The following is a 25,359-nucleotide window of genomic DNA, read 5'->3' as shown; positions in this document are numbered from 1 at the left end:
GTCAAGTCTTCGGAGGAGATGGCCATCCCTGGGTCCACAATGATTCCAGCCTCGTGAGAGACTGTGGAGCAGAACACCAGCTACGTCAGGCCCAGATTCCTGGCCCACCGAAACTGTGTTATTGCAAGCGGTTATGTTTTCAGGTAAGCCGTTAGGGAGTGATAGATAATGAATATAGGGTTGTTGCAGAATTTGGATTTTCCAAATAAAGCTGCTTACAACTATTCATGCACAAGTCTTTGTATAGACATATGCTTTTATTTCCCTTGAAGTAGAATGACTGGTCATAGGGTAGGTGTAAATTCAAATTCATAAGAAACTGCCAACTGTTTTCCAAAACGGCTACAGCATTTTACCTGCTTGTCAGCAGTGTATGTGAGTTCTAGCCGCTCTGCATCCTTGTCAACACTTAGTGTGGTCAGTCTTTTTAATATCAACCATTCTAATAGTGTGTGGAACAGTTCATTGTAGTTTTAATTCTCATTTCCCTAATGACTAATGATCTTCAGCATCTCTCCATGGACTTATTGCCACTTGGTCATCATCTTTGGTGAAGGGTCTGTTAAAATCTGATTTTTTAAAATGAGATGGTTTTCTTATTAATGAGTTTTTTTTTTTTTTAAGATTTTATTTATTTATTCGACAGAGAGAGACACAGCGAGAGAGGGAACACAAGCAGGGAGAGTGGGAGAGGGAGAAGCAGGCTTCTCGCCTAGCAGGGAGCCCGATGCGGGGCTCGATCCCAGGACCCTGGGATCATGACCTGAGCTGAAGGCAGATGCCCAATGATTGAGCCACACAGGCACCCCTTATTAATAAGTTTTAAGAGGTCTTTTATATATTTGTCAATTATTTTCTTATGTGAATCACACTTTTAACGGGTCTAAAAACATCTGCATAAACAAAGGCCACAGAGACTTATTTTCTCCTATCTTCTAAAAGTTTTATAGTTTTACATTATGTCTTTAAGATCTATGATGTGTTTTGAGTTAGTTTTTCCACGTGGCATGTGTTATGGATGGCAGTGTTTGTCTTGAATTAGACGTGGATGTCTAATTCTTCCAGCGCCATTTGTTTAGAAGGCTGTCCTTTCTCCACTGCACTGCCTTCACACCTCTGTCAAAAGTCAACTGTTGACATGTGTGGGTTATTTCTGGAATCTCTATTCCTATTTATGGATTAGAATTATCTATTTTTACACCAAACATTAGCTTTATAGCAAGTCTTGAAATCAGGCAAAATAAGTCTTCAAACTCTGTTCTTCTTCAAGCTGTTTTGGCTATTTCGGGTCTACTGCATTTCTATATGAACGTAATTTTAAAAATGCTATTAGAAATAATATTGTCTTTTTAGTTTCAATCTCCAACTGTTGCTAGTAAATAGAAATACAGAATTGATTTTCATATATTGATCTTATATCTGCAGTATTACTAAATATAATTATTGACTCCATATAACTTTTTAGTAGATTATAGAGGATTGTCTACATAGATGATTCTGTCTGAAAAAAAGTTACTTATTCCTTGCCAATCCAATGCCTTTTATTCTTCTTGCCTTGCTGTACTATCTAGTACCTCTACTACAGACTAAATAGAAATGATGAGTAGATATCTTTTCTTTGTTCCTGATCTTAAGGGGAGAGTATTCAGTATTTCACCATTAAGTATGTTAGCTACAGGTTTTTCATAGGTGTCTTTTTTTAAAAGATTTTATTTATTTGAGAGAGAGAGAGAGAGAAACAGTGAGCACAATAGGGGGAAAAAGCAGAGGGAGAGGGAGAAAGAATCTGAAGCAGACTCTGCACTGAGCATGGAGCCTGATGTGGGGCTTAATCCCACGTCCGCGAGATCATGACCTGAGCCAAAACCAAGAGTTAGATGTTCAACCAAAGTCACCCAGGTGCCCCTCATAGGTGTCCTTTATCAGGCTGAGGAAGTTCCCTTCTTGTCCTAGTTTGCTGAGAGTTTTTATTAGGAATGGATATTGGAATATATCAAATGCTCTTTTGTATTAAGCTGATCATATGGTTTTTCTATTTTTTGGTTTGTTGATATAGTGAATTACACTGACTGGTATTCTTTTTTTTTTTTTTTTAAAGATTTTTATTTATTTATTTGAGACAGAGAGAATGAGAGAGAGGAGGGTCAGAGGGAGAAGCAGACTCCCCGCCGAGCAGGGAGCCCGATGTGGGACTCGATCCCGGGACTCCAGGATCATGACCTGAGCCGAAGGCAGTCGCTTAACCAACTGAGCCATCCAGGCGCCCTACACTGACTGGTATTCTAAAATGGAATGAACCCAGGGATAAAGTCCATTTAGTTATGATACAGGGTCTCTTTTATATATTGCTGGATTTGGTTTCCTGAGATTTTTATTAAGGATTTTTACATCTGTTCATGTAGGATGTCAGTCTGTAATTTTCCTTTCTTGTAATGTCTTTGTATGGTCTTGAAGTCAAGGGAATGTTAGCTTTGCAGAATGAGTAGAATTGGTATTTTTTCTTTAATGTTTGGTAGAATTCACTAATGAAGGTATCTGGGCATGGAGATTTAAACTAAACTCAGTTTCCTCAACTGACATAGGACTATTCAGACTATTTCATTTTGAGTGCATTTTGGTAGGTTGTGTCTTTTAAGTTGCTGACTAGATTAGACTCTTTCTAACTAACTAGGAAACATAGATTCTTCTGAATTGAAATATACAGATGTTCTGTGTATGGGTTTGCCTTTCCTGCTCACAGAGACTTAGCACCATTATCCAAGGGCTTACAGAGCTATCCCACTGAGAGAGGATTCCATTTAATATTGCAGTAGACCAACAGACCTACTTGATAGCAAGGAAAGGAAGCCTGGCAGGGGGCACATGACCAAGAGATCCCAAGGTCCCATCTCATACTACATCACCCAGAAGCTGCTGGCCTGACAAAGCAATAGAATGATTTTTGGAGACAATACCCTGCAAGAGTGGGGTGCAGCATTATATTCTAAATCACCAACCATTATATGGTGCTGTGTTACCACATGGAAAAATGACATGGGTCCAGGGAGCAAAGAAGTGATCCTGCTTATCCTCACTCCCAGTGACCCTCTTGGGGAAGCTGTGTTTGTTATCCCCATAATTCTGGGAGATCTGGGTCATATCATTAGGTTAAGTAACTCTAGAAATTAGTTGGATATTGAGAAAAAAGGTGTTTATCTATTAGGTAAAACAAAATGTAAGGCAGTAGCCATTTGGGACGCAGGACGAAGGGAGTTTGTCTTAAAGATCGGAGACAGAGGGTGCCTGGGTGGCTCAGTTGGTTAAGCGACTGCCTTCGGCTCAGGTCATGATCCTGGAGTCCTGGAATCGAGTCCCGCATCGGGCTCCCGGCTTGGCGGGGAGCCTGCTTCTCCCTCTTACCCTATCCCCTCTCATGCTGTTTCTCTTTCTCTCTCTCAAATAAATAAATAAATAAAATCTTAAAAAAAAAAAAAAAAAAAAGATCGGAGACAGAGACATATTTAACTGATGATGGAAGTGAGTAAGAAAAAGGTACGGTAAGTGAGCCAGGGCATGTGGTGGGATGAAGAGGCCTAAGGATGGAAAAGTGAAGGTAAAATATGATTAGTTTTGAAAATGTTGAGCTGAAAGTGAAAAATAGTATGTAAGTCAAGACAGATGAGATATCTAATACAAAATTGTACCAAGGGGAGAAAGAGGCTGAAAATGTCAGATTTTGAAGTCTACAGGAAGGGAACTGGAGCAGTCTGGATCCATGTCTATGAACATTCTACCTACCTGATCGAGGTTTGAAAGGCTGTTTGGATCTTGACTGAGAGCTTGGTACTGGCCCCGGAGCCTGTCTCCTGCTGCAATTCTCCTGAACTTCTTGAGATCCACCACATACAAGGCGCTGCAAAAGTGAAGAGTCTGTGGTGGCCCATGTTGTTCACGTACTTTTACTCTCCCCCAGTGACGGTCCACAGTAATGGGACTGACTTTAGATCTCCCTGGGTCTAATAATGATGAATCCTTTCATAAATTTTCTCCCCATGTCCACGCTGTTTCCGAGGGGTCTGAACTTTGTTATAATACTGTTAGGATCCATACCCTCGTAGAGTCACCTCAAGTTTTTCCAAGATACCATGAAAGTCATGGCTCTACAAAACAACAGTTTTGAAGACAGTATGCTCATTGTGCTATGTAACAAACCAGTTTATTCTGTAGTGGTGAGGAGCCTCTCACTTGAGTCCTATTACTTGGGTTTAACTGCCGGCTCAGCTATGCACTAACAGTGTAAGCCTGGGAAAGTCACATGAATGCTGCATGCTGTGGTTTCCACATCTGTTAAATGGTATCCGGATAACGGTATCTCAGAAGGCTGTCATAGGGATTTTATGAGTTAATACATGTGAAGTCTTGTAAGAGTGACTGTCATGCCATAAACACTAACTGGTTGCCATTACTGTCTGATTTCTAAGAAAACTGAATATTGTGATCCAGTAAGTTATTTAGTTACTAAAAAGTAAGAATATAAATTTTCTTACCTGATATGGTATTTCCTTCTTAAAAGATGTGATGCCCAGTATCCTTTTTTCCAGAAACGATATCCATCCATTTCAGTGCGGCTATCACAAAATGGAGTATACCCATAAGGTGCTCCACCCAGATCGAAATCTCGGAGTTCTTTTAGGTCATGTCTCACAATCTAAATAATTAAAATAGTTTCTCTGATGAAGACTATAAAATAATATAATATTATGTTGTTATAATATAATAAGTCCTTTTTATGTGAATCTCAAATCATCACCTGATTGTAGAAATAAAGAGAATTGTGTTTTTCTCACAGCTCTTTCAAGTGGTAGTGAGTTTACTAAGTTCCTTTTTCTCTTGTTCTTACAGGTGAAAAGAAACCAGGGTGCCTGGGTGGCTCAGGTGGCTAAGCGTCTGCCTTCAGCCCAGGTCATGATCCTGGAGTCCCAGGATAGAGCCCCAAGTTGGGCTCCCTGCTCAGCGGGGAGTCTGCTTCTCTCTCTGCCCCTCCCCCTGCTTGGGCTCTCTCTCTCTCTCTCACTCAAATAAAATAAAATCTTTAAAAAAAAAAATGAAAATAAACCTAAAATGTATATGCCTAGTCTATACAACAGTGGTCTTACTCATTAATAAGAATAGTTTGTTATGTCATTTTATTTTTTTTTAAAGATTTTATTTGACAGAGAGTATTTGACAGAGAGAGCATGAGTGGGGGAGGGGCAGAAAGGGAGAGGGACAAGCAGATTCCCTGCCAAGTGCAGAGACCGACACAGAGCTTGATCCCAGGATCCTGAGATCATGACCTGAGCTGAAGTCAGAGCCACCCAGGGGCCCCTTGTTACACCACTTTAATCAAGATAGTTTAAACAAAATGTATTTTGGGAAGAGATGAAATATTTCACAAGTACATCAATCTTAGTTTATCAAGGTATAGATTAATAATTCAAAATCATTTTATGATAAATCTCTATTATTGTAATATTGGCAAATATTAGTCTGAATGATAAAAACCTCTTGGTTACCCTCAATGGCTTTAACGAAATAACAGTAAGTTCCTTTTTTTTTTTTTTTTTTTAAGATTTTATTTATTTAAGAGAGAGAGCAAGCACAAGCAGGGGAAGGGGCAGAGGGGGAGGAAAAGAATCCCAAGCAGATTCCATGCTGAGCCTGATGCAGGGCTCGATCCCATGACCCTGAGACCATGACCTGAGCTGAAACCAAGAGTTGGATGCTCAACCAACTGCACCACCCAGGAGCATTTTTTAACAGATTCAGGCCTGCTGGAAAATATCACTATGTAAGTTGGGGGAAGATAGGAGAAATATATTTTATGTTAGATGGTATGTTTGGAAGTGCCTAGTTCATTACATTTGCCTGTTTTCTTAGTTTTTAATTATAATGTTTCATATTTATCACTTTGAAAAATACTACAAAAATACTAAAAGTTTACAATGTAAGTAAATCCTAATATAGGATTTGAAAAATATACTTTTTGCCCTAAATAGAAATTGTACTAACTTGTACACTTAATTTATATAATGTTACTATTTACATTTTACTGTTCTTAAAAATTCTGCGTATTTTTCAAATATTTTTTCCCATTAATGATTACAAAGGCATGCAAGGAAGGGAAGGGGAAAAGTCATAATTTTTGGATATATAAATTTTGAAAGCTGAGTACTATAATGGCTTTTAGGGGCCAAATTTGGGACTTTCTTCCCCCTTAAGTGGTAGAATGAGGAGGATTTGGCTAGTGCCCACGAATACCGTGGGAGGTTCAGAAGGAAAGGAGAGATGTCTGTAATCGTTAATTTTTTCAGCAAGAAGAAATAGCTCATTTTAAATAAGTAGCTCATATTCATAGGAACTCAGACTACTTTTATTGTGACTAGTATCAGTACTTATTTTTTAATTACCAAAATTAAAAAACTACTATTTCAGAGAGAAAACTGCAATGTCCTAAATAGTAAATGGTACTTCTTGCGATACAACATTTGATTTTCCCCTGGAATTCTGACAGTTTTGTTTTGTTTTGTTTTGTTTTAAAGATGCTTTCCTTATGTATGTTGTATATTTTTATGTAGCATGGCAACAAAGATAATAATGAACACCAGCAATATAAACTGAGCCCTACACTCAAACAGAAGTGCAGAAAAAGTTTAAGTACTACTAAAAACAACAGTTAATCTTATTACCTGGTCAGCATCAACAAAAATGATTTTGTCCACCGCTAGAGGAAAAAGGACATCGAGGAAAAGAATTTTGTAACCCCAAATGATCCTCTGTTTTTCAGTCTGCTGATGAAGCCAGCTGGGCCATCTATACTGCACTAGTTCATACTGGAATCCATACTCCTCAGCCATGGGGGGAATGACTTCCTAAAAACATACACATACACACAAATCAAAGAATATGTTCAAGGAAGAGGAAGTAGTTTTTGTTTTAGAGAAAAAAATCAACATTTTAAAAAGCAGAGTTTACTATAAATTGTTACAAATGACTTGGTAAAATGCCTAAACTACTTCTACAACTTATACCTACTAATGAGGAATATGGAAATGCTGACAAATATAAAAATACAAGTATACATGAAACTATATAATCCACTGACATTAAAAAATAGGTACACCATTTTGAATAGCAAGTTTATTAAGTAAAAAAAATGTTCCCCTAGTTTTTACTACCAGTGTTTGACTTGAGAAAGCCTGACTATACAAGGAGAAGCGTCTGGATCTTGGAACACCGATGCGTCACACAGTTTGTGTGTATGTCAACATGCTGGCTCCTCAGACAGACACAACAGGAAGAGGGAGTGCAAAAACCCATAAAATGAGTTGTAAAGTGATAAGTTAGGTTTTCTACATGAGTTTCATGTTTGAGATTTATGACCTATTTAATTCAAGAATTAAAAATACAGGGTAGTCATTATGGTTCTGGATGTTTGGTATTTGGTGCATAGTCTTACAGACTTAGAGTATCTTATTCTGTTTAAAGCAGAGCAGTTAATGAAATGCACTGTTGGCTAAGTTTGGTTCACGAGCCCCAAACTGAGAGGGAGAGTGGTAAAGGTGGGGGTGGGGAGGGAGATGGGTTAGCAAACAGAGAATTCGCTTTTTCCTTCTCAGTTCTCATTTGTAGCTTGTTGCTGGTTATACACCTAGTTTAATTTTCTTCCTGCTTTTGTAAGAACAGTATAGATTTAAATTACGTTCCTTAGTGTAAGCACTGGTTTTATCTGTGAATTGAAATGCTGCAATTATGGCTAGAATGGTTGCTGATAATCATTGTTTTGATTTCAAAACTAAAAAATATATGTATGTATTAGGAGAAAGTAGAAAAGCTCTCTAATCAGCAAATATGCATTAATATTTTCACTGAGCATGCACTAGGTGCTAGGCACTATTTTAGGGCCTAGGGATACAGAAGTGAACAAAACAGATATAAATCATGGCCTTCATAAGGCTTACATTTTAGAGGTGGTAGGTAGAAAATAAATGAAAGAGTAAGTCATCTATAGAACATAGTGCTAGGGGAAAAGTAAAAGGGAGGAAAGCAGAGTGAAAAATCAGAAGGGACTGTAATTTCAGATTGTGCAGTCAGAAAAGGATTATTCCCTAAGTAGGTATATAATTCATCAAAGATTTGAAGGAAGAGAGAGAGATGTTTTGAAAACTGGAAGGAAAGGATCTAGGGTACTAGTAATTTCTGTATAGGACTGCTGGTTACATAGGTGTTTTAACTTTGTAAAAATTCATCAAAGCTGCACACTTATGATTTGTACACATTGTACTTCACTGAAAGATTTCAAAAAGATAAACATTTTGCGGGAAAGGAACGAAATTCCCAAAAGAAAAAAAATATTATTTCAGATATGCTATTACTTTTGGCCACATGGTAGAACAAGAACTTTATGCAGGCACAGCATGTATTTCTACTGAATGGTATCACTGCCTGCTAAGAGAATCTTCAGATTGTACTAGCTCAGTTTATGTAGAATTAATCCCAGCATGCAGTGTTTGCCTAGTAGGATAACATCAAAAATTTGGTAACAAACTAGTATGACTTCTTGTTTGTATTTATAGGTTCTTTTTCGGTTGTCTTCTGCTAAATGAGCATGCGAGGTGGCACTCTTGGTGGAGGTGGCGGGAGAGGATGTGACATAGGGTTAAGCACCTGGGCTTTGAGGACAGGATGCTTGGGATCAGATCTCAGCTATGTTCCTAATTAGCTGTTTGATCTCAGGCCTGGGCTTTAAAGGACAAATCTTGTTCAAAGAAAGGTTGGGCCCTTTGCCCTGCACTCCTGGGAGGTAACTCTACCCTTGCCCTGTCCTGCCTTGGGCCACACCAAATAGTCTATGCTAACAATGCGACTTAACAGCTGGGACTCTGAGCCACAAGGTATCAGCTCAACCTCTGGGGGGCTGTAGGCGAAGGTCAGCCACGTGGCAGTCAGGTGGGTCTATGTGGCCAACCCCCAGTAAAAAGTCTGGACACCAAAGTCTGAGTGAGCTTCCCTAACTGGCAACCCTCCACGTATATTGTTACATTTACTGGGAGAAATAAGCTCTGTCTGCCAACTCCACTGGGACAGGCCAGCTGGAAGCTCTTGGTCCAGTCTCCCCTGAACCCTGCCCTATGCACATGCATCTCTTTGCCTTGCTCATTTTAATCTGTATTGTTTTGCTGTAATAAACTGTAACTGGGAGTATAATGGCTATCTTAGTTCTGTGAGTCCTTCTAGTTAGTCTCTGAACCTAAGGGTGGGCTTGGATACCTCCCAGCTGTATAGGCCGGTTATGTAATTTCTGAGTCTTGGTTTTCTGGGAATAGAACTTTATAAAGAGCAACTAAATAATGTAGGTAAAGCACTTAGCAATGTGCTGGCAATAGGAATAAAAACATGGCTGGCTAGTCTTATTTCTGCTTTTACCACTGGTTTTGGATTAGAAAAAGAAAACTCCTTTGAACTGCTACTGAATGAGACCCTAACTTACATGAAATTTGATGAATCTGTCATGAGAATAGGGAGACATATGGTACACCTTGTGGCAGGAGTGTGAGGCTGAGTAAAGGGTAACAGTGGTTGACCATCTGAAAACTCCCAAGATAAAATGCCTCATTTTAAATGTAGTACCCAAACCATCAGCACAGCAATCACCGTGCTGCACAAAGATAAAAGATCCTTTTTATTCTCAGGATTATCAAACTATTTCCTATGGTACAGTGTTCATATTCTCCAGATACTACTGTTCCAGCCTATCTTTGTAAAATTATGACAGAACCTAATTCTTTTTATTGACAATCTGTGCATATCTTTCATTGCCAAATTTTATTTAATTATTTAATTATATTCATTTCATATTATGAAATAGCACTAATCTTTCTGATTTTGAGCTTAGTTTAAAATAAACCATCTCTTTCTGTCCTTTTAAACACTTCTTTAAATAAAAACAGCATAGAATTTTTCTTTAGATAAAAGAATAGTGAATATCGAAGTTTTAAAAATTGATTAAAAATAGTAATTTAAAAAGACTCATTCTGAAATTATGTGAACTTACAATGATATAAAGAATTTACTATTCAAACATTGAACCATTCTATAATAAAGATTAATGTACTTACTTTAAATGTTGGTGAGAGATAATTTTTTAGAAACCAGAATTTCACGGGTGTTTTGGTGTTACGTAAAACAGAAAGCATCATAATTCTGTATAAAGGAACGTTAAACCCAGTGAGTTAACAATAGGAGTTCACCCTGCTTTTTCTAAGGCTTTTAATTATTATATATATATAATTACTTAAAGATATTCACTATGAATTGTGGAGAAATAGACTGAAGGACCTTCACAAATTATGGTTCCTCATCAAGTATGTAATGTGTAAGGATATATACATACAAACATACACACACATACCATGCAGAATAAACGGATTGCTTTTCATTTTTTCCAATTGACTCTGAAATAGTCTTGTTTAGTTGAACTACACTCCAATCTCCATTCTTTTACTATGTCATTAATATCAGGTGTACAAAACTCCAAGAGCTGAATAACCTGTGTTAGTAAATTCACTGGACAGGTCACTTGTCTTGCTATGCTAGATCTCTGACTAGAGAAGATACAGATGTATCTAAATTTCCATGTTAAAATATCAACACATTTTCAAGTATTTTTGAGGGATTCTCGGATATCCTTCTATATACAAAGTTAAAAAAATAGCCCTTTGTAGTTTGGAATTAAGCTTTTCTCCTCTTATCCCACCCATGTTTTCTATAAAATAAGGAATTTCCTCACCAGAAAAGGGAAATTTACTATATATACTTTTCCTCACTTATAACATATGTTCATTTCCTAGCCATACAGAACAGCAGCATTCTAATCAAACTCATGAAATGTCACTGTATTTCATTTTATTTTATTTTTTTTAATTTTTTTAAATTCATGAGAGTCAGAGAGAGAGAGAGGCAGAGGCAGCGGAAGAGGGAGAAGCAGGCTCCCGCCTAGCAGGGAGCCCGACGCAGGACTCGATCCCAGGATCCCGGGATCATGACCTGAGCCGAAGGCAGACGCTTAACCATCTGAGCCACCCAGGCGCCCGTATGTCATTTTATTTTTTAAAAAAGATTTTATTTATTTGAGAGAGAGAGAGAGATAGCAAGAGAGAGCGTAAGTGGGGAGGAGAGGGAGAAGCAGGCTCCCCATGAGTGGGGAGCCTGAAATGGGGCTCAATCATGACCTGAGCTGAAGGCAGATGCTGAACCAACTGAGCCACCCAGGCGCCCCTCACTGTGTTTTAAAAATATACTGCTTGGTGTACTGGGGTAGCCCAGTCGGTTAAGCATCCAGCTCTTGATTACAGTGCAGGTCATGATTTTCGGGTCATGGGATCAAGCCCCGCATTGCAGCCTGGAGCCTGCTTGAGATTCTCTCTTTCCCTCTCACTCTACCTCTCCCCCTGCTCACGCTAAGTGAATAAAATCTTAAAAAAAAAAAAAAAAATATATATATATATATATATATATATATTGCTCTTATATTTTTAGGTAATCTCAGGGTCACGAGATCAAGCCCCACATCTGGCTCCATGCTCAGTGGGGAGTCTGCTTGAGATTCTCTCCCTCTCCCTCTGCTCCTCCCCCGACTTGCTCATGCACGCTCGCTCTCTCGCTCTCTCTCTCAATCTTTAAAAAAGAAAGAAAAAAGCAAGGTGCAGAACAACATAAATTTTGTTACTACTTAAGTAAAAGAAGTTAAAAATGAAGAAAATATAGTTGCTTATTTACATGTATCTTTGGCAAGATATGAAAATAATAATACTAGTTTCCTGTTGGAAGGAGACTGGGTAATAAGAAAACAGGTGGACTTTTTCACTGTACATTCTTTTATTCTTCTGAACTTTTGAAATTCCTTTTGAACCATGTATTACTTTTCAAAGCATTAGATAAAAATATATACCTACCTTAAAAAGCGTTCATATAAATGGCCAGAAGCAACTGAAAATATGTTTAGAACATCTGCTTCCTTTTTGTCTTTTTCTTTATGCAAACTTCTTGTGAAACTTGGAATAAGAAAGTAGTGATTGAGAGTTTCTTAATATGGATTTACAAACTGTACATACCTAAATACTAAATTTAATATGCAATAAAATTAGGGAAGCCTCTCAAAATAAGCCCCATCTCATATACAAAAGTGACCGAATCTTTTATTTGGGGTATTCATAATGTAAAATTGTTTTTCTTCCTAGGTAAAAATTTTATTCAATTAAAATTTTCATTTTTATATGCACAGATATTTAGAATGACTAAAATTTGGAACAAAATAAACTTATAATCACTACAGATATATTTTGCCAAATAGGAATTGTATGACAGCATTTTTCAAATCTTTTCTTATTGTAATTTCCCAGATAAGAAAAACACAGTTGATACTCTGAGCTGATAAAACTTAGGATAAAAAAGTGAAAGCATTATATTATACACAATACTCATGTGACCGGAGGAGTTACTGTCCCAAATGCACACCTTCTCCTTTTCTAACACAGCAGTATCTGCTTCTGGTACCTTCTGTAGACTTAGTGGCTGTGCTGTTGTTTGATGGTCATCTGTATTCATTCTTGTCTCCACCCTCTGGTTTTAATGGAAGCTAATGGACAATACCCTTTAAAATGCCCACATTCTGCTTCATTATCCTCCCAAACATACCTACTCTCCAAATGATCTCAAAATGAAGGGGCTTGAGCCCTTCTCAATCAGTAACAGTTCAATGTACATAAAGGAATAGGAACACCATTCTTATCAAACAAGAAGTCAACTACAGAAAGAGGCCTAAACTGGGCACAATCCTAAATGATGGGAGTGCTTCTGATTGGCAAAATAAAATCTGCCTAGGTTGTTGAATCTATTTCTTACCCTTGATAAAAATGATCACTGGTTCTCCATCATAAGTCACGTGAAGCTTAGATCTCTGAAACGGACTTTCAAAGTTCTCTACCATGTGGATCTACAGCACACAGCTTTTGTTTTTGCTCACCTAACATCCTTTATATGTCTAGTAACAATAACCTAGTATTCCTCCTCCACTTTCATTCTGTGAGGTCTAGTGGGACAGGCCCTCTCACTGGCTCTGGAGGTAGGCATATGACCCAAGCACGGTCAGAATTACAGTGACCCCCATTTGGGACAAATAGCTAACAAGTGGACCAATGAGTCAGCCTGGGACTTTATGGAAAGAACCAATCTCTTCCCACTGGAGATGGCAAACTTTTTCTTCTAAAACTTTATCTGAAAATGAAGGAGGCACAGAGAATAGAACTAAGACATGGAGGAATAATTTCTAGACCACATCACCTGAATGCCCAAAGCCAGCTCTACTCCTGGACTCTCCACATGCGAGCCAATATAGTCCTGTTTTGATTAACTAATATAGGCCCCAACCTAATTTATAGATTCCCTATTATATTCAATGTCCCAGTGTCTCAGCTAAGCTGGGCTACTTTCTGTTCCTATGAACATACTCAATCTTTTTGACTTCATAACTTCGCTCCATCTCCAACTTCTGAGATCCTGTTCCTCCTTCAGAGCACATCTTAACCACATACTTCTCTACGGAATCTTTCTGGAGGTTCCTCCTCACTAGAAACAGCCTTTTGCTCCCAGGGTTCACAGAGCACCTTACTCTCAGCTGTCTTACAGTTCTAGTTTCCTATCCTGTTTTAGTAATATTTATGTACCGATCTCATCCCACAAGAGGAGAGGATCTGTGCTTTACTTAGATGTTTACAATCTGCAGGCCTGCCACATACTAGATTCCTGATGGATCTATCGTTATAGGTTAAAACATTCACTAGTAATTACCTTTTAATGGAATCCCATATTCCTTTTTTCTTTTCTTCCTTATCAGTAAGGATATCCTCCTTAATTTTGTCTGGCTTTTTTTGCACCTAGATAGCATGGTAAAGGAAAGTCTTAGAACTGTGCAGCTTTAAATATTATGCCACGTGGTTAGAAAGTGAAACACACAGGGCAAGGTGACCCCTGTAAATCTAAGACAGGTGCAATGACAGAGCCAGGGAAGTACGTAACAGACACAATCTGGTTTCAATCATCAGGTCAACCTCTTGCTGGTAGTTCTTTTGGTGGTTACCTCCATACTACTAAATAATGTGCTTATAAACTTGTAATTACTGATTTATCAACTTCAGACATTATCTACTAGCATATCTAGAACCACAGGGTTTAGACCTTTTTCATTCTCTGTGATGACAGAGGAGTAGCTCACTTATATCACTCTTCCTCTCTTTGGAAGTTTTGGCAGTAATATCATTATCATTAGTTCCACTGAGTGTCTTTGTAGCTTCAAATACATAAATATATATTTTTTTGCTCCAACAACTTCAAGTTTCTCTTGTATACTCTGTAAGATAAGGATACTAATATTTCTACCTTTTCCCTCCACCTCCTGCCTTACATTAGTTCAACTTTTACTTTAGCATTGTAAATACAGATAATATCTACATTTATTTTGGTAAAACCTAATTATAACTTCAGCACTTTGCTATGTTTATTCTACAACTTGAAAGTCAGTAGACAGTGCTTATTGTGACAATGTAAATATTATTCACTGAAGAGTCTGCAAGGCCACCAGCACTGGATTACCTCTGTGTAGTGACAGTAACGTGACCACTGTGCCTCTCATGAGAGACTCTCGGTATTTCAAATGGATTCTGCTTTCTCACATTCCTTCAATAGACAAACACTTTTCCTTAGAATTTTATTGCATTTATTTTTTCTTGTGGTGAGATAAATTTCTTCTTTACCATACATCTAATATTTTCCAGTTTATTATTCATGGTCATTGTATGGAATTCCTGTCTTCTTGCAGATATTTTTCTTGGAGCTCAACAATTAACTGCCTATTTCTTTCAAGGCTTTCTTTGTGTTGGTTTTCAGATTAATTCACAGTTTCTCAAAATACCTATCTTCCTCTTTCTTGGTCTTCATCCTCATTGTGCTTGCAAACACCTTCAAGAAGGGGTGTGAAAATAATTTTTCTCCATCTTCACTCTTCAGAAAATAACTTTGTCTTTGTGTTTAAGAATTTGGCTAAAGAATCCTAGCTTCAAAATAATTCTCAGAACACTAAAGGCTTTGTTTTGCTGTCTTGTAACATCCATCTTGAAAATGAAAAGTCCGATGCTAATGCTGGTGTCATTCTATGGCTGTGACCTGCTTTTCCTCCTTGATACTTATTAGGATCTCATGGGGGCCATTTTTTACTCATGCTAATCTGTGGACCCTTTTGACTGAATATTTTTCTCTTATCTGTGAAATATCTTCCCTCCTCCATTTTCTGTTCTTTCAATGTGGGAATTCCTATTCATGGGCTGCTGGGGTTGATGGGCTGATCCTTAACGTTGTCTTTTCTGCTCCTTTTTTTCTATGTAATTGTGAGAGATGGACAGTGAGAAGATAAAACTATGTTATTAAAATCAACTGAAAGACCTAGGTGGTTGGGCTGCAGAAGGTCTGACTCAGGTAGGGCATGATTTTTACCCTCAAAGATTTGGTGGCTATGGTCAAAGAGTTCAAACTGCTCTGTACTACAGACCAACAAGCCAAATTAGAGCCAATACACAGAGTGAAAAAATTCAGCTCAAGAGAACTTAAGTAGCTTTTCAATGGTCAAAATAGCTCAAAGATGGATATGTTCTTTCCTGCGCCCAGCCCGGCAGAAATGGTGTTTCTCTCCTGTTTACAGGACTATCTGGAATACTGTTCCTACAGGGCTTGGACCTTAGTATCTTAAGTAGCTGGTCTGGATTTCATGGGGTTTTTCATCTGAAATGGCCAGAAAGAAATGTATTCAAGGAGAGACTATGTTACTATTGAGAAAGAAAATCAAGGTCAATACAGGAGAAAGAGAATCAAGATAAATGTGAAGCAACATGTATAACTGATCACAGGATAAAGGTGATTAGGAACAGGTTATGATGTGGGATGCAAGGTAAAATTTGGTGATACAGTAGTTTAGAATCCGGGCAATACGTAAGGTGTGAGCTTTGGTGGCCTATTGTTATTGGATCTTAGAAATTACAACCACATAGTATTTCTTAGTTGTACGTGGAAATTAATTTCTACTTTACTGCATTGTAGATAGAGAATGTACTCTGTACGATTTCATTCTTCTGAAATGTACTGAAACTTGCTTTCAACTAAATGTAAAGCTAATTTTTATCAACATTTCCTGTGTATTTGAAAGACTGCTCATTTGGTGATACTGGGTGTTGTGTTCTATATGTGTCTAGGTCAGAATTTCTAATCTGTTCACATCTTCTCTATCTCTTGATTTTTTGGTCAGCTTGTTATATCAAGTACTGAGAGACAGGTATTAAAAATATCCCAGGAGCGCCTGGGTGGCTCAGTCAGTTAAATGTCTGACTCTTGATTTCAGCTCAGGTCATGATCTCAGAGATTGAGCCCTGCATCAGGCTCCACGCTCAGTGAGGAGTCTGCTTGAGATTCTCTCCCTCTGCCCCTCCCCCCACCGTTGCATGTGTGCTCCCTCTCAAATAAAAAAATTTTTAAAAATATCCCAGCATGATAGAAAATTTTAAATTTCTCTTTGTAATTCTATTTCTGCCTCATATATGTAAAATGACCTTCTTTATCTTTAGTAATGTTGTCTAATTTAATCTCTGGTATTAGTATAGCTATGCAAATTTTCTTTAGCTTAGTATTGGCCTACAATACTTTTGCCACTCTTGAGTTTTATTTTCATCTTCACCCTAAAGTTGTATTCTTATGTATTAGGTGTTCTTTCTGCAAACAACACATAGTTGTAATTAAAACAAAAACCCAATATGACAGTTTTTGTCTTTTAATTAGAACATTTAGTCCATTTACATTTAACATAATTGAGTTAAATTCTAACTTATTATTTTGCTTCCTTTATATCCCATATATTCTTTCTTTTTTCTTATTCCATTTATATTAATTTATTTTATTCCATTTTTCCTCTTTATGGCATTATGCTTTCTTTCTATTCTTTTAGTGGTTATCTTAGAAATTAAATTCATATTTGTCCTAAAGCCAGTATCTTCTGGCTTTCATTCTTACTGCTGAGAAATCAATGATCAGACTATCTATAGCTCTTTGAAGGTAATTTTTCCTTTTTTCTCTGATTACTCTCAAGATTTTTCCCTTTGGTTTTCTGCAGTTTTACCAGAGTATAGGTGTAAATTTTCTTTTAATTATCTTGCTTGGGAATCATTGGACTTCTTGAACATGTAAATTGGTATCTTTCATCAATTCATGAAAATTCTCAGCCATTATTGCTTCAAATATTAAATATCTTTTTTTTATAGAAGATTTTATTTATTTATTTAACAGAGAGAGACACAGCAAGAGAGGGAACACAAGCAGGGGGAGTGGGAGAAGGAGAAACAGGCTTCCCGCAGAGCAGGGAGCCCAATGCGGGGCTTGATCCCAGGACCCTGGGATCATGACCTGAGCTGAAGGCAGACGCTTAACGACTGAGCCACCCAGGCGCCCCCTTTTTTTTTTTTTTATAATGTGAGTATAGTTGACACACCATGTTACATTTACCTCACACTCTTTCACCTTTGTCTGGAACTCCACTTAAAATGATTTTAATTATTCAATACTCACAAAGCACTTTACAAACTGAACTATCTTATCCTTATAACAGACATGTAAGGTAGGTTCCATTATTAATCACAATTTATAAATGAGGAAAATGAGACAGAAAGAGGCTAAGCAATCTGTCCAAGGTCACACAGCTAGAGAGTGGTGGAGCCAGGTTCAGTGCAATCCTGGAATCTTTAATTTCTCACTCTATTCTCTATGCCTTTTATGCTCTCTGCTGCATTATCCTCTTTTTTTAATGTCCCTGTTGCATTAGGAATACTTTTTCTAGTCTATCTTCCAATTCACTAATTCTCTCCTTAGCCATGTAAAAGTCATCCATCGAATTCTTAATTTGGGTTATTGTATCTCTCAGTTTCAGAAGTTCCACTTTAAAAAATATCAGATATGCATTTTTTATAGTTTTCTGTTCCCTGAATTGTTTTCAAGCTTGTCTTTTATTTCTTTAAATATTGTAAGCACAGTTGTTTCGGAGTGTCAATAATTCTAATATAGAGAGTGTTTATATGTTTGCTTTCTGTTGTTTCAGCTGGTTTTCTCTATGTATTTGGATACAGTAATCTTATTCCAGAGACGTATAGGAATTTGGCCCTATACAACCTCATCAATCTGGAACTGGTATAGTGCAAATTCAAGGCTCAGAGTTTCCTGGACTACTTGCATGGAACAAATTTGGGCTAAAAGACTGTGTGGAATAATTTACTAGGGTTCATCCTTACCCTGAAGCTACAGCCAGCTTATTGCTGAAAGGGTCTTCTAACAGATTACCCACTTTATATGGGTCCAGGGATTTACTTTCTGTCCCCATCACCCTGCAAATTAAATCAAAATGATAGTTCAGGTGTACCAGGATGGACAAATGTTCTCAGGACAAGAGAAGATTCTGTGCTTGCTTACTTCATTAGGATCTTATTTTCCCTTTAATTTTGGTTTTGTAGTTCCTTGTTATCCTTATTATTTTGTTACTGTCAGCTCCTCATTGCTTTTAAGATGTTTCAAAAACACCCAACATTTTTACTAGTTTTAAGAAGGTGAGTGGTAAGTTGGTCCAAAGGAATAAATCTGCCATCATTAAAAACTCCTCTTCTCTCTCACTCTCTTCCATTTTTGGGGGGGTGGGGTGGGGGGTAAAGGAAAGAAACATCACTTTTTCTTTTCAAGGCTAACTTTTCAACCTGTGTTCCTGAGCTCATCTCTAGAGCCTAATTTGTAACGCTATCTGGTTGGCTATAGATACAGTAGATATAACAGACACATCCTAACTTAGAAAACGTTGTTCCTTTTCTTTTATCTTCAAGCTCTCTGCCTTCCCTTCATGAACTTAATCCTCTTCTACCTTTCATGCCAGAATTCCAATATAACATTTTAGGTAGTAAAATTGCAAAATTAGTTGTAAAATAATATTAATCAATTAAGGGCAAAAAAGATAATTCTTAATACTAGGAACAAAACAGCAAGAGCTTCTGCCTCACACACTTGTACTTCCAGTATTTTGCTCTTGAAGCTGTTTATCACAACAATGACATCTCCCTGGTCTGGTTGAGAGTCAGTTCCTTCATGCCTAAAAGCAGAAAAACATGTAAATGTCCATAATCAGCTCCAGAAAAGACATGTAATTATGATGGTATAAATAACAGAATTCATTTTGCAATAAGCATAAGCGTAAGATCACTGTGTATATATATTTGCTGTTTCTACAGTCAATTAAGATATACTATAATACACTACAATTTTCAAAATTATCCAATTTTAACTTAATACAAATTAATATTGTACAAAAGTTACTCACTAAATTCAATATTGCCTAATCACTGAGCAAGCTCAAATTATTGCTTATCTTTGCTACTATATACCAAGATTATCACAAAAGTCAAATCTATCATGTCTTTGATATATTACAATGATAATTAAAATATGAAATGTTTTTGAGACTTTAAAATAAGTTGTTATATATCATAATCTAAGGAATTCTATACCGTCCAACAACTTTTCAATATTCAGCAGCCATTTTCAAATACCAAAATTTGAAGTATATTGTTAAACCTGTAAGACTGAAAATGTGTCTATGATGGTCACCTGCATCACTTGAATATTTCTATTTTATATTATAACATATTTCATTGTCTGATTTTCAAAACTGCTTAATCAAATATGACAGCTCTGACCAATAATTTTTGATACCATTCTATGTATAGAAAAATACATAAAATACTGTTAAAAACATTTACAAGAGAGTCGAATTTTGTCAAAGAGGGAATGCAATCAGAGGTCAAATTAGTAGATACTTTGAGTTTAGTCAGATTCACAACACACCTGAATACTTTCCTAAAAGGAAATTCTGAGGGGTTATAGGACTATGCTGACTAACACATGCCTTTGACCCCTTTCATCCAACCCCCCAGCTGAAGTGGTTAAACCAAAGTAGAAGGCACACCCACACCCACCAGTTACCACTAGGAAATAAAAAGGGTTCCAACTTATGTACTAGTAATGTCAAATTTCTTAAATTTTTCAAGAGCTTCCAGTCGTAAATGTTGCTCAAGGGCATCAGCAACTTCAGCCATTGAATCCACTGTCCAGCGAGAGTAGGACAGACCCTGGTCACACACACTGTAGCTAGACCCACACAAGATCTAAAGCAAACTCCTTCCATCCAACCAGATGGTAGAGGTAGTAGTGATGAACACTCTTACTCTATTTCAGGCATCATTTCAAGCACTTTAGAGATGTTGACTCATTTGATCCATATAATCATCCTTTGAGGAGGGTACAATTATCCTAGATCCAAACAGCCCAGGTAGCCTGGATCTTCCCAACTGCACCGTTTGATCTTTCTAAGTAAAGCTAAGCAACTAAAACTCATTGCATACATGAGTACAGTCAGCAGCTTAAATGAAGGGAACAAGCTAAGCAAGCAAGCAGAAGACATGGACTTCACTTAGAAAGAATTAATGCAGAAAAAAGGGGGAGAATTCAAATAATTTATATACTCAATGAGATTTCAAAGAAGATCGTATCTCAGTAAAAGCCATTTACCTCAAAATGAAAGGATTCACTACATCTCAGGAAGGATTATATTTTTTATAAAAGGACACACACCTATTTTTCTGGGAATTCTAAATATAAAAATCATTTAAATTTTTGTAGAGGAAAAATAAATCACCCTGCCTCTCATTTCTTATCCAAAAGACTAAAAACTTAATTTACACATAAAAACTTTAAAGTGGTTTATATAACTCACCCAACTATTTGATAAATATCTTCAGATTTTCCTTCACGTAATTTCAGAATCCAAGCACCTGGGTTTGCTTTTAATTGAAAATATCCCTTTTAGGATGAGAAAAATATGATGATAGCTATAGGACTAAAAACATCCAATTGTTCAAAAACGATTATACATGAATGACTCAAGAGAGTGTTACCTAACTGGAGTGAATAAAATCTATAAATGAATTCCAAAAGGGAGATTTTGCAATACCCTGAATAACACATCATGAAAGTATGATTCCCTTCATTTTTGTTTTATTTAATTACCTTATTTAAGGATTCAATTTTGTTTTCTGGGAGCTGTTCAGCAATAGCAGGACAAAATCGATTTCATCTTATTATTAGGGAAACTTAAGAGGATTTCACCAAAATGTGTAATTAAATACAATTGATTAAGTATGTATAATACTTACAAGATTGGCCATCACTATTGTATCAACCACAACAGGTTTATTTTTTGTGCCCAGTGTAAACTGCAGGCCCCGAGGAGGCTGTTCTGTCATTGTATCAAAGCAATGTCCTTCAAGTAGTAGATATTCTAGTTCATATTCTGCTGTAACAGTTCTCTCAATCTGTGGGAAAATAGGTCATTGTTTTGGTATTAGTAACTCTCATCATACAAATTTTCTAATAAATAAATGTAATTATTTTAATATTAGCCAATTTACTGTGGGGGCAACGTCAAGTCTTTTATATGAATGACTTAATAGTTGAATCAATTTCTTAAAGACCAAAACTCAGGATGAGTTTTTTTTTTTTTCCTGTCCCATGACATCAGCTCTACTCCAGCCTCATGATATATGCACCATTATCACAAGCAGGAAAGAGGTCATAAAGTTGTAGTATTTGAAGATCTCTTCAAGGCAGAGTGAGATGGGAAACTCCTCAAAGAATCTGCTTCATTGGTTGTTGCCCTAGAGCTCCTTCAGATCTGGCAAAAAAGCCAACCTATCAACATCCATCACCTTTCTTGTAATTTAAAAAAATTAATGTTTGTGCTCAAAATAATATATGCTCATCAAAAAAAGATTAGCAAATAAAAAAATGTGGAAAAGAAGAAAAACAGAAATCACCGTAGACTAAACATTCCTATACATAACACACTGATTTCTTTTTCTCGTTTCCATACATTTTTTTTCTAAGAATGTATACTGCTTTTTCATTAAGTATAGTTTTCTATGAACATGTCCCTGTCTCTACAAACATCCTTTTAAATGGCTGGGCATTCCAGTTGTTTCCAGCTTTTCCTCTATTGCAAATGTCCTAATATTTTAGGGATAACACTTTTTCTCCACTTCATATGAAAAACATAAGTAAACACAAGAATAAATCCAATGGTAAGTGATTTTTACATAGTTTGGTAATTTTGTTGAACAGATAAGACAGTGATGTTATCTGTATCTTATTTCATTATGAGGTTTTGACACTTTTTAAATGTGTTTAGGCTATAAAGTATTTGAAAATATTCTATATTGTATAGCTGTTTTTCTTTGTAATTACTACAGAAATAATTATAACCCTTGTGTATGTAGCATTTCTCTCTTAAGTCCAATTCTTAAGAACAAGAAGTAAGTACCTTCTTTGACAACAGTGCTTGTTTCAACTTCAGCTGGGTTCTGAATCAGCTGTTGAACTCTTACTAGCCTAGTAATGAGGTTCATATACTTCACTGACTCTTGTTCCCAGTGCTCACAGCACTGTGTGCATGCGTGGATGGAAACATTCACACGAGACAGTCTCAGAATGTGAGAATATTACAAGTTAGAAAAAAGTTGTAGAGCTCATCTAGTTCAACTCCTTCATTTTACAGACAAGGGAACTATACCCCACAGTGGTCATGAAGCTTATATATTTTTCCTTATAAATTAGATATTAGGGCAGAGCCCAAATATGTTCCATCAGGTTGTGACTAATAAAACCTTTATTTTATTTTAATGTGAAACTTTCTCTCATCCCTATAGGATTGTATAACAGACATCAATTCTGTGGATTTACTCAAACCACAACACCAAATAGCCCAATTTGTTTTTCAAAGAGTTCTTTCTAGTGAATATTTTAAGTTTATTGTTGTTTCATAAAGGTAATTTAAGTTAAATTCATTCCTATTATCAAGGTTTATTTTTAGCAAGGATGGGAATTTGTGATTTTTTGTGATGTTTACATCTCCTTTATATATTTAATTATCTGTTCTAAATATTAACTGTTGATATGAGACATGAATTTAATACCTTTCAAGTAGAACTTTGGGTGCATATTAATATCTCTAACAGAAGTGTTTATTGTATTGTTCTGTGGCTAAATAGTAAAGAAGTTAGCTTCTTCCTTTAAAAGAAGTGGAAGTTTAATTATAAAGATTATCATTTGGGTTTATTAACAATTATCTATGGTGCTAAAATAGGAGTTTTTTATTTTTTAAAGATTTTATTTATTTATTTGACACAGAGAGAGAGAGAGAGAGAGAGAGAGAGACAGCGAGAGAGGGAACACAAGCAGGGGGAGTGGGAGAGGGAGAAGCAGGCTTCCCGCTGAGCAGGGAGCCCGATGTGGGGTTGATCCCAGGACCCTGGGATCATGACCTGAGCCGAAGGCAGTTGCTTAACCAACCCAGCCACCCAAGTGCCCCTAAAATAGGAGTTCTTTAACAATTACATTGGCAATGGGTGTCTAAATTACAGCTGACCCCTGAACAGCACGGGCCCACTTACACGCAGGTTTTTTTTTTGATACAGGACAGTACTGTAAATGTATTTTCTCTTCTTTATAAGAATTTTCATTATGTCTTCTCTTCTTCAGCTTACTTTAAGAATTTAAAAAATTAAGTATTAAGAGTACAATATATAATACATATAAAAGGTATTGATTGACTGCTTATGTTATCAGTAAGACTTCTTGTCAACAGTAGGCTATCATTAGTTAATTTTTTGGCTGGGGGGTCAAAAGTTATATGTGGATTTTTGACTGTTCGACTTAGGGGGGTGGTGGGAGAGGTGGGGATGGAGAGGGGTGGGGATGAAGAGGGGTGGGGTGGAGGGTGGTGGGGGTGGAGATGCAGGGGATGGGGTAGAGGGGGGCTGGGGCAGAGTGGGGGTGGGGATGGAGAGAAGTGGGGTAGAGGGCAGGTAGGGAGAGCAGGGGTTGGGAAGCAGAGCACCCAGCCTGCAGCTCTGAGTGGGCACTGTTCCCTGCTTTCTACCTTTTCAGGCTGCTTTCTCTGGCCATGAGTTGTGGGGCAAAACAAGAGCTTGAGATGAAACTGCTCCTTTCAGAGTTAAAAACAAAACCTCAAGGGCAAAACAGGTATTTCACGGTGTCGTTCTAAGTTGCTGTGCATCCATCTCTGTATTCTCTACATTGTTCATCTTAGAGGAGCGCCTGTGAACCAGGGGGCTGAAACCATAAAGCAGGTGAGAGCATCCAGGAATGTGGGAAACTTGGGAAGCTGAATTTGGAAGTTAGAGCAACTCAAAAATCAAAGGAAAGACTGGATCAGGACCTAGAACCATAAGGAAGACAACCGTGCAAGCAGCCACAGCATGATCACACTCTTGCTGCAGTTCCAGGCACCCTGTAATTTGCCCTTTTCCTCTTTCCTGACAGGACTTTCCAGGAGCACTTACATCCTTGAGGTGAATATTATCAAGGTCACAGTTGCTGTGCACTGTTTCAACCAACCAGCCTTCAGGAGTAATCATGTTGAGGGTTAGAAGGGGCGCTTCAGGGATATCCAAGAATGTTGCCACGGGTCCAGTAATGCCATTAGCCACTAACACCAGCTCTGGTTCCAGAACAAAACGATAAAAGCTGTCAAAAGAACATAAATAAAAATACATACTGTGACCAAAATTGAGGTTTCTTCTGTAAACATGACCAAAAAGTCTCACGTTAAAAAAACCAAAACACACTATACTGCAGAAGAGTTAATGCTTATAAACAGTAGACAATCATCTACTATAGGATATTATATATCCTTGTTAATTATTCCTTAATGAACACGATTAGAATGCCTTTAACATATACTGACTTATGTCTGTTCTGCTAGTTTATGATCTGTATTTGCTCACTGATCCTTCTTCAGATTTGACCATGGTCCATTTTTCAGCCATTTTATTGGATCCTAGCACCACTAATCATATGAAGAGAAATGATAACCAGAAAGCAATTAAATGCAAGCAAATTAAAATTCTGGTAAAAGTTCAGTTAAAAACAGGACTGAGTTGAAAACAGCTGCTTATTAACAGAGCTTTAGTGTATTTTGGCCTTATCCCCCAATGAAGAATTAGCTTTATTACTATAAAGAATCGTGACTTTCACTATTTGGAGACAGCAGTCAAGGTGTCAGCTGTGCTGTAGTCAGCTCCAGCCCCTCCCCAGGGGAGGGGACCCACGTTGAGGCCGGTGCAGTGACCCCCTAGGGCC

At 37.2% G+C, this 25,359-nt stretch overlaps 1 protein-coding gene and 1 long non-coding RNA gene across 5 annotated transcripts in view; one reads left to right on the top strand and one right to left on the bottom strand.

The window, feature by feature from the left end:
* UGGT2 (UDP-glucose glycoprotein glucosyltransferase 2) overlaps nt 1-25,359 on the bottom strand; it is a 178,558-nt gene that overhangs the window by 14,673 nt on the left and 138,526 nt on the right. For 3 of the 4 annotated variants that reach the window (XM_064585944.1, XM_064585946.1, XM_064585945.1), the window contains 10 exons: nt 24,561-24,744; nt 21,357-21,515; nt 20,918-21,003; nt 19,117-19,237; nt 13,867-13,952; nt 11,973-12,071; nt 10,137-10,221; nt 6,708-6,890; nt 4,527-4,687; nt 3,778-3,892 (listed from right to left, as the gene is read on the bottom strand). In XM_064585944.1, the coding sequence (XP_064442014.1) occupies nt 3,778-3,892; nt 4,527-4,687; nt 6,708-6,890; nt 10,137-10,221; nt 11,973-12,071; nt 13,867-13,952; nt 19,117-19,237; nt 20,918-21,003; nt 21,357-21,515; nt 24,561-24,744 (1,279 nt within the window). The remainder of the gene's footprint in view (nt 1-3,777; nt 3,893-4,526; nt 4,688-6,707; nt 6,891-10,136; nt 10,222-11,972; nt 12,072-13,866; nt 13,953-19,116; nt 19,238-20,917; nt 21,004-21,356; nt 21,516-24,560; nt 24,745-25,359) is intronic. The other variant, XM_045869607.1, reaches the window with a different exon arrangement.
* LOC135363819 (uncharacterized) lies at nt 10-24,650 on the top strand. Its single transcript, XR_010409946.1, has 4 exons — nt 10-143; nt 5,591-5,809; nt 24,145-24,347; nt 24,541-24,650. It is a non-coding gene; the product is annotated as an uncharacterized LOC135363819 (long non-coding RNA).

This window comes from Mirounga angustirostris, unplaced genomic scaffold (assembly GCF_029215605.1).
Source record: "Mirounga angustirostris isolate CCGP_5_RB_7025 unplaced genomic scaffold, mMirAng1.0.hap1 SCAF_3, whole genome shotgun sequence".
Classification (NCBI taxonomy): domain Eukaryota; kingdom Metazoa; phylum Chordata; class Mammalia; order Carnivora; family Phocidae; genus Mirounga; species Mirounga angustirostris.
Note: the sequence above shows the minus strand (reverse complement) of the source record. Positions and strands in the feature narration are given on the sequence as shown.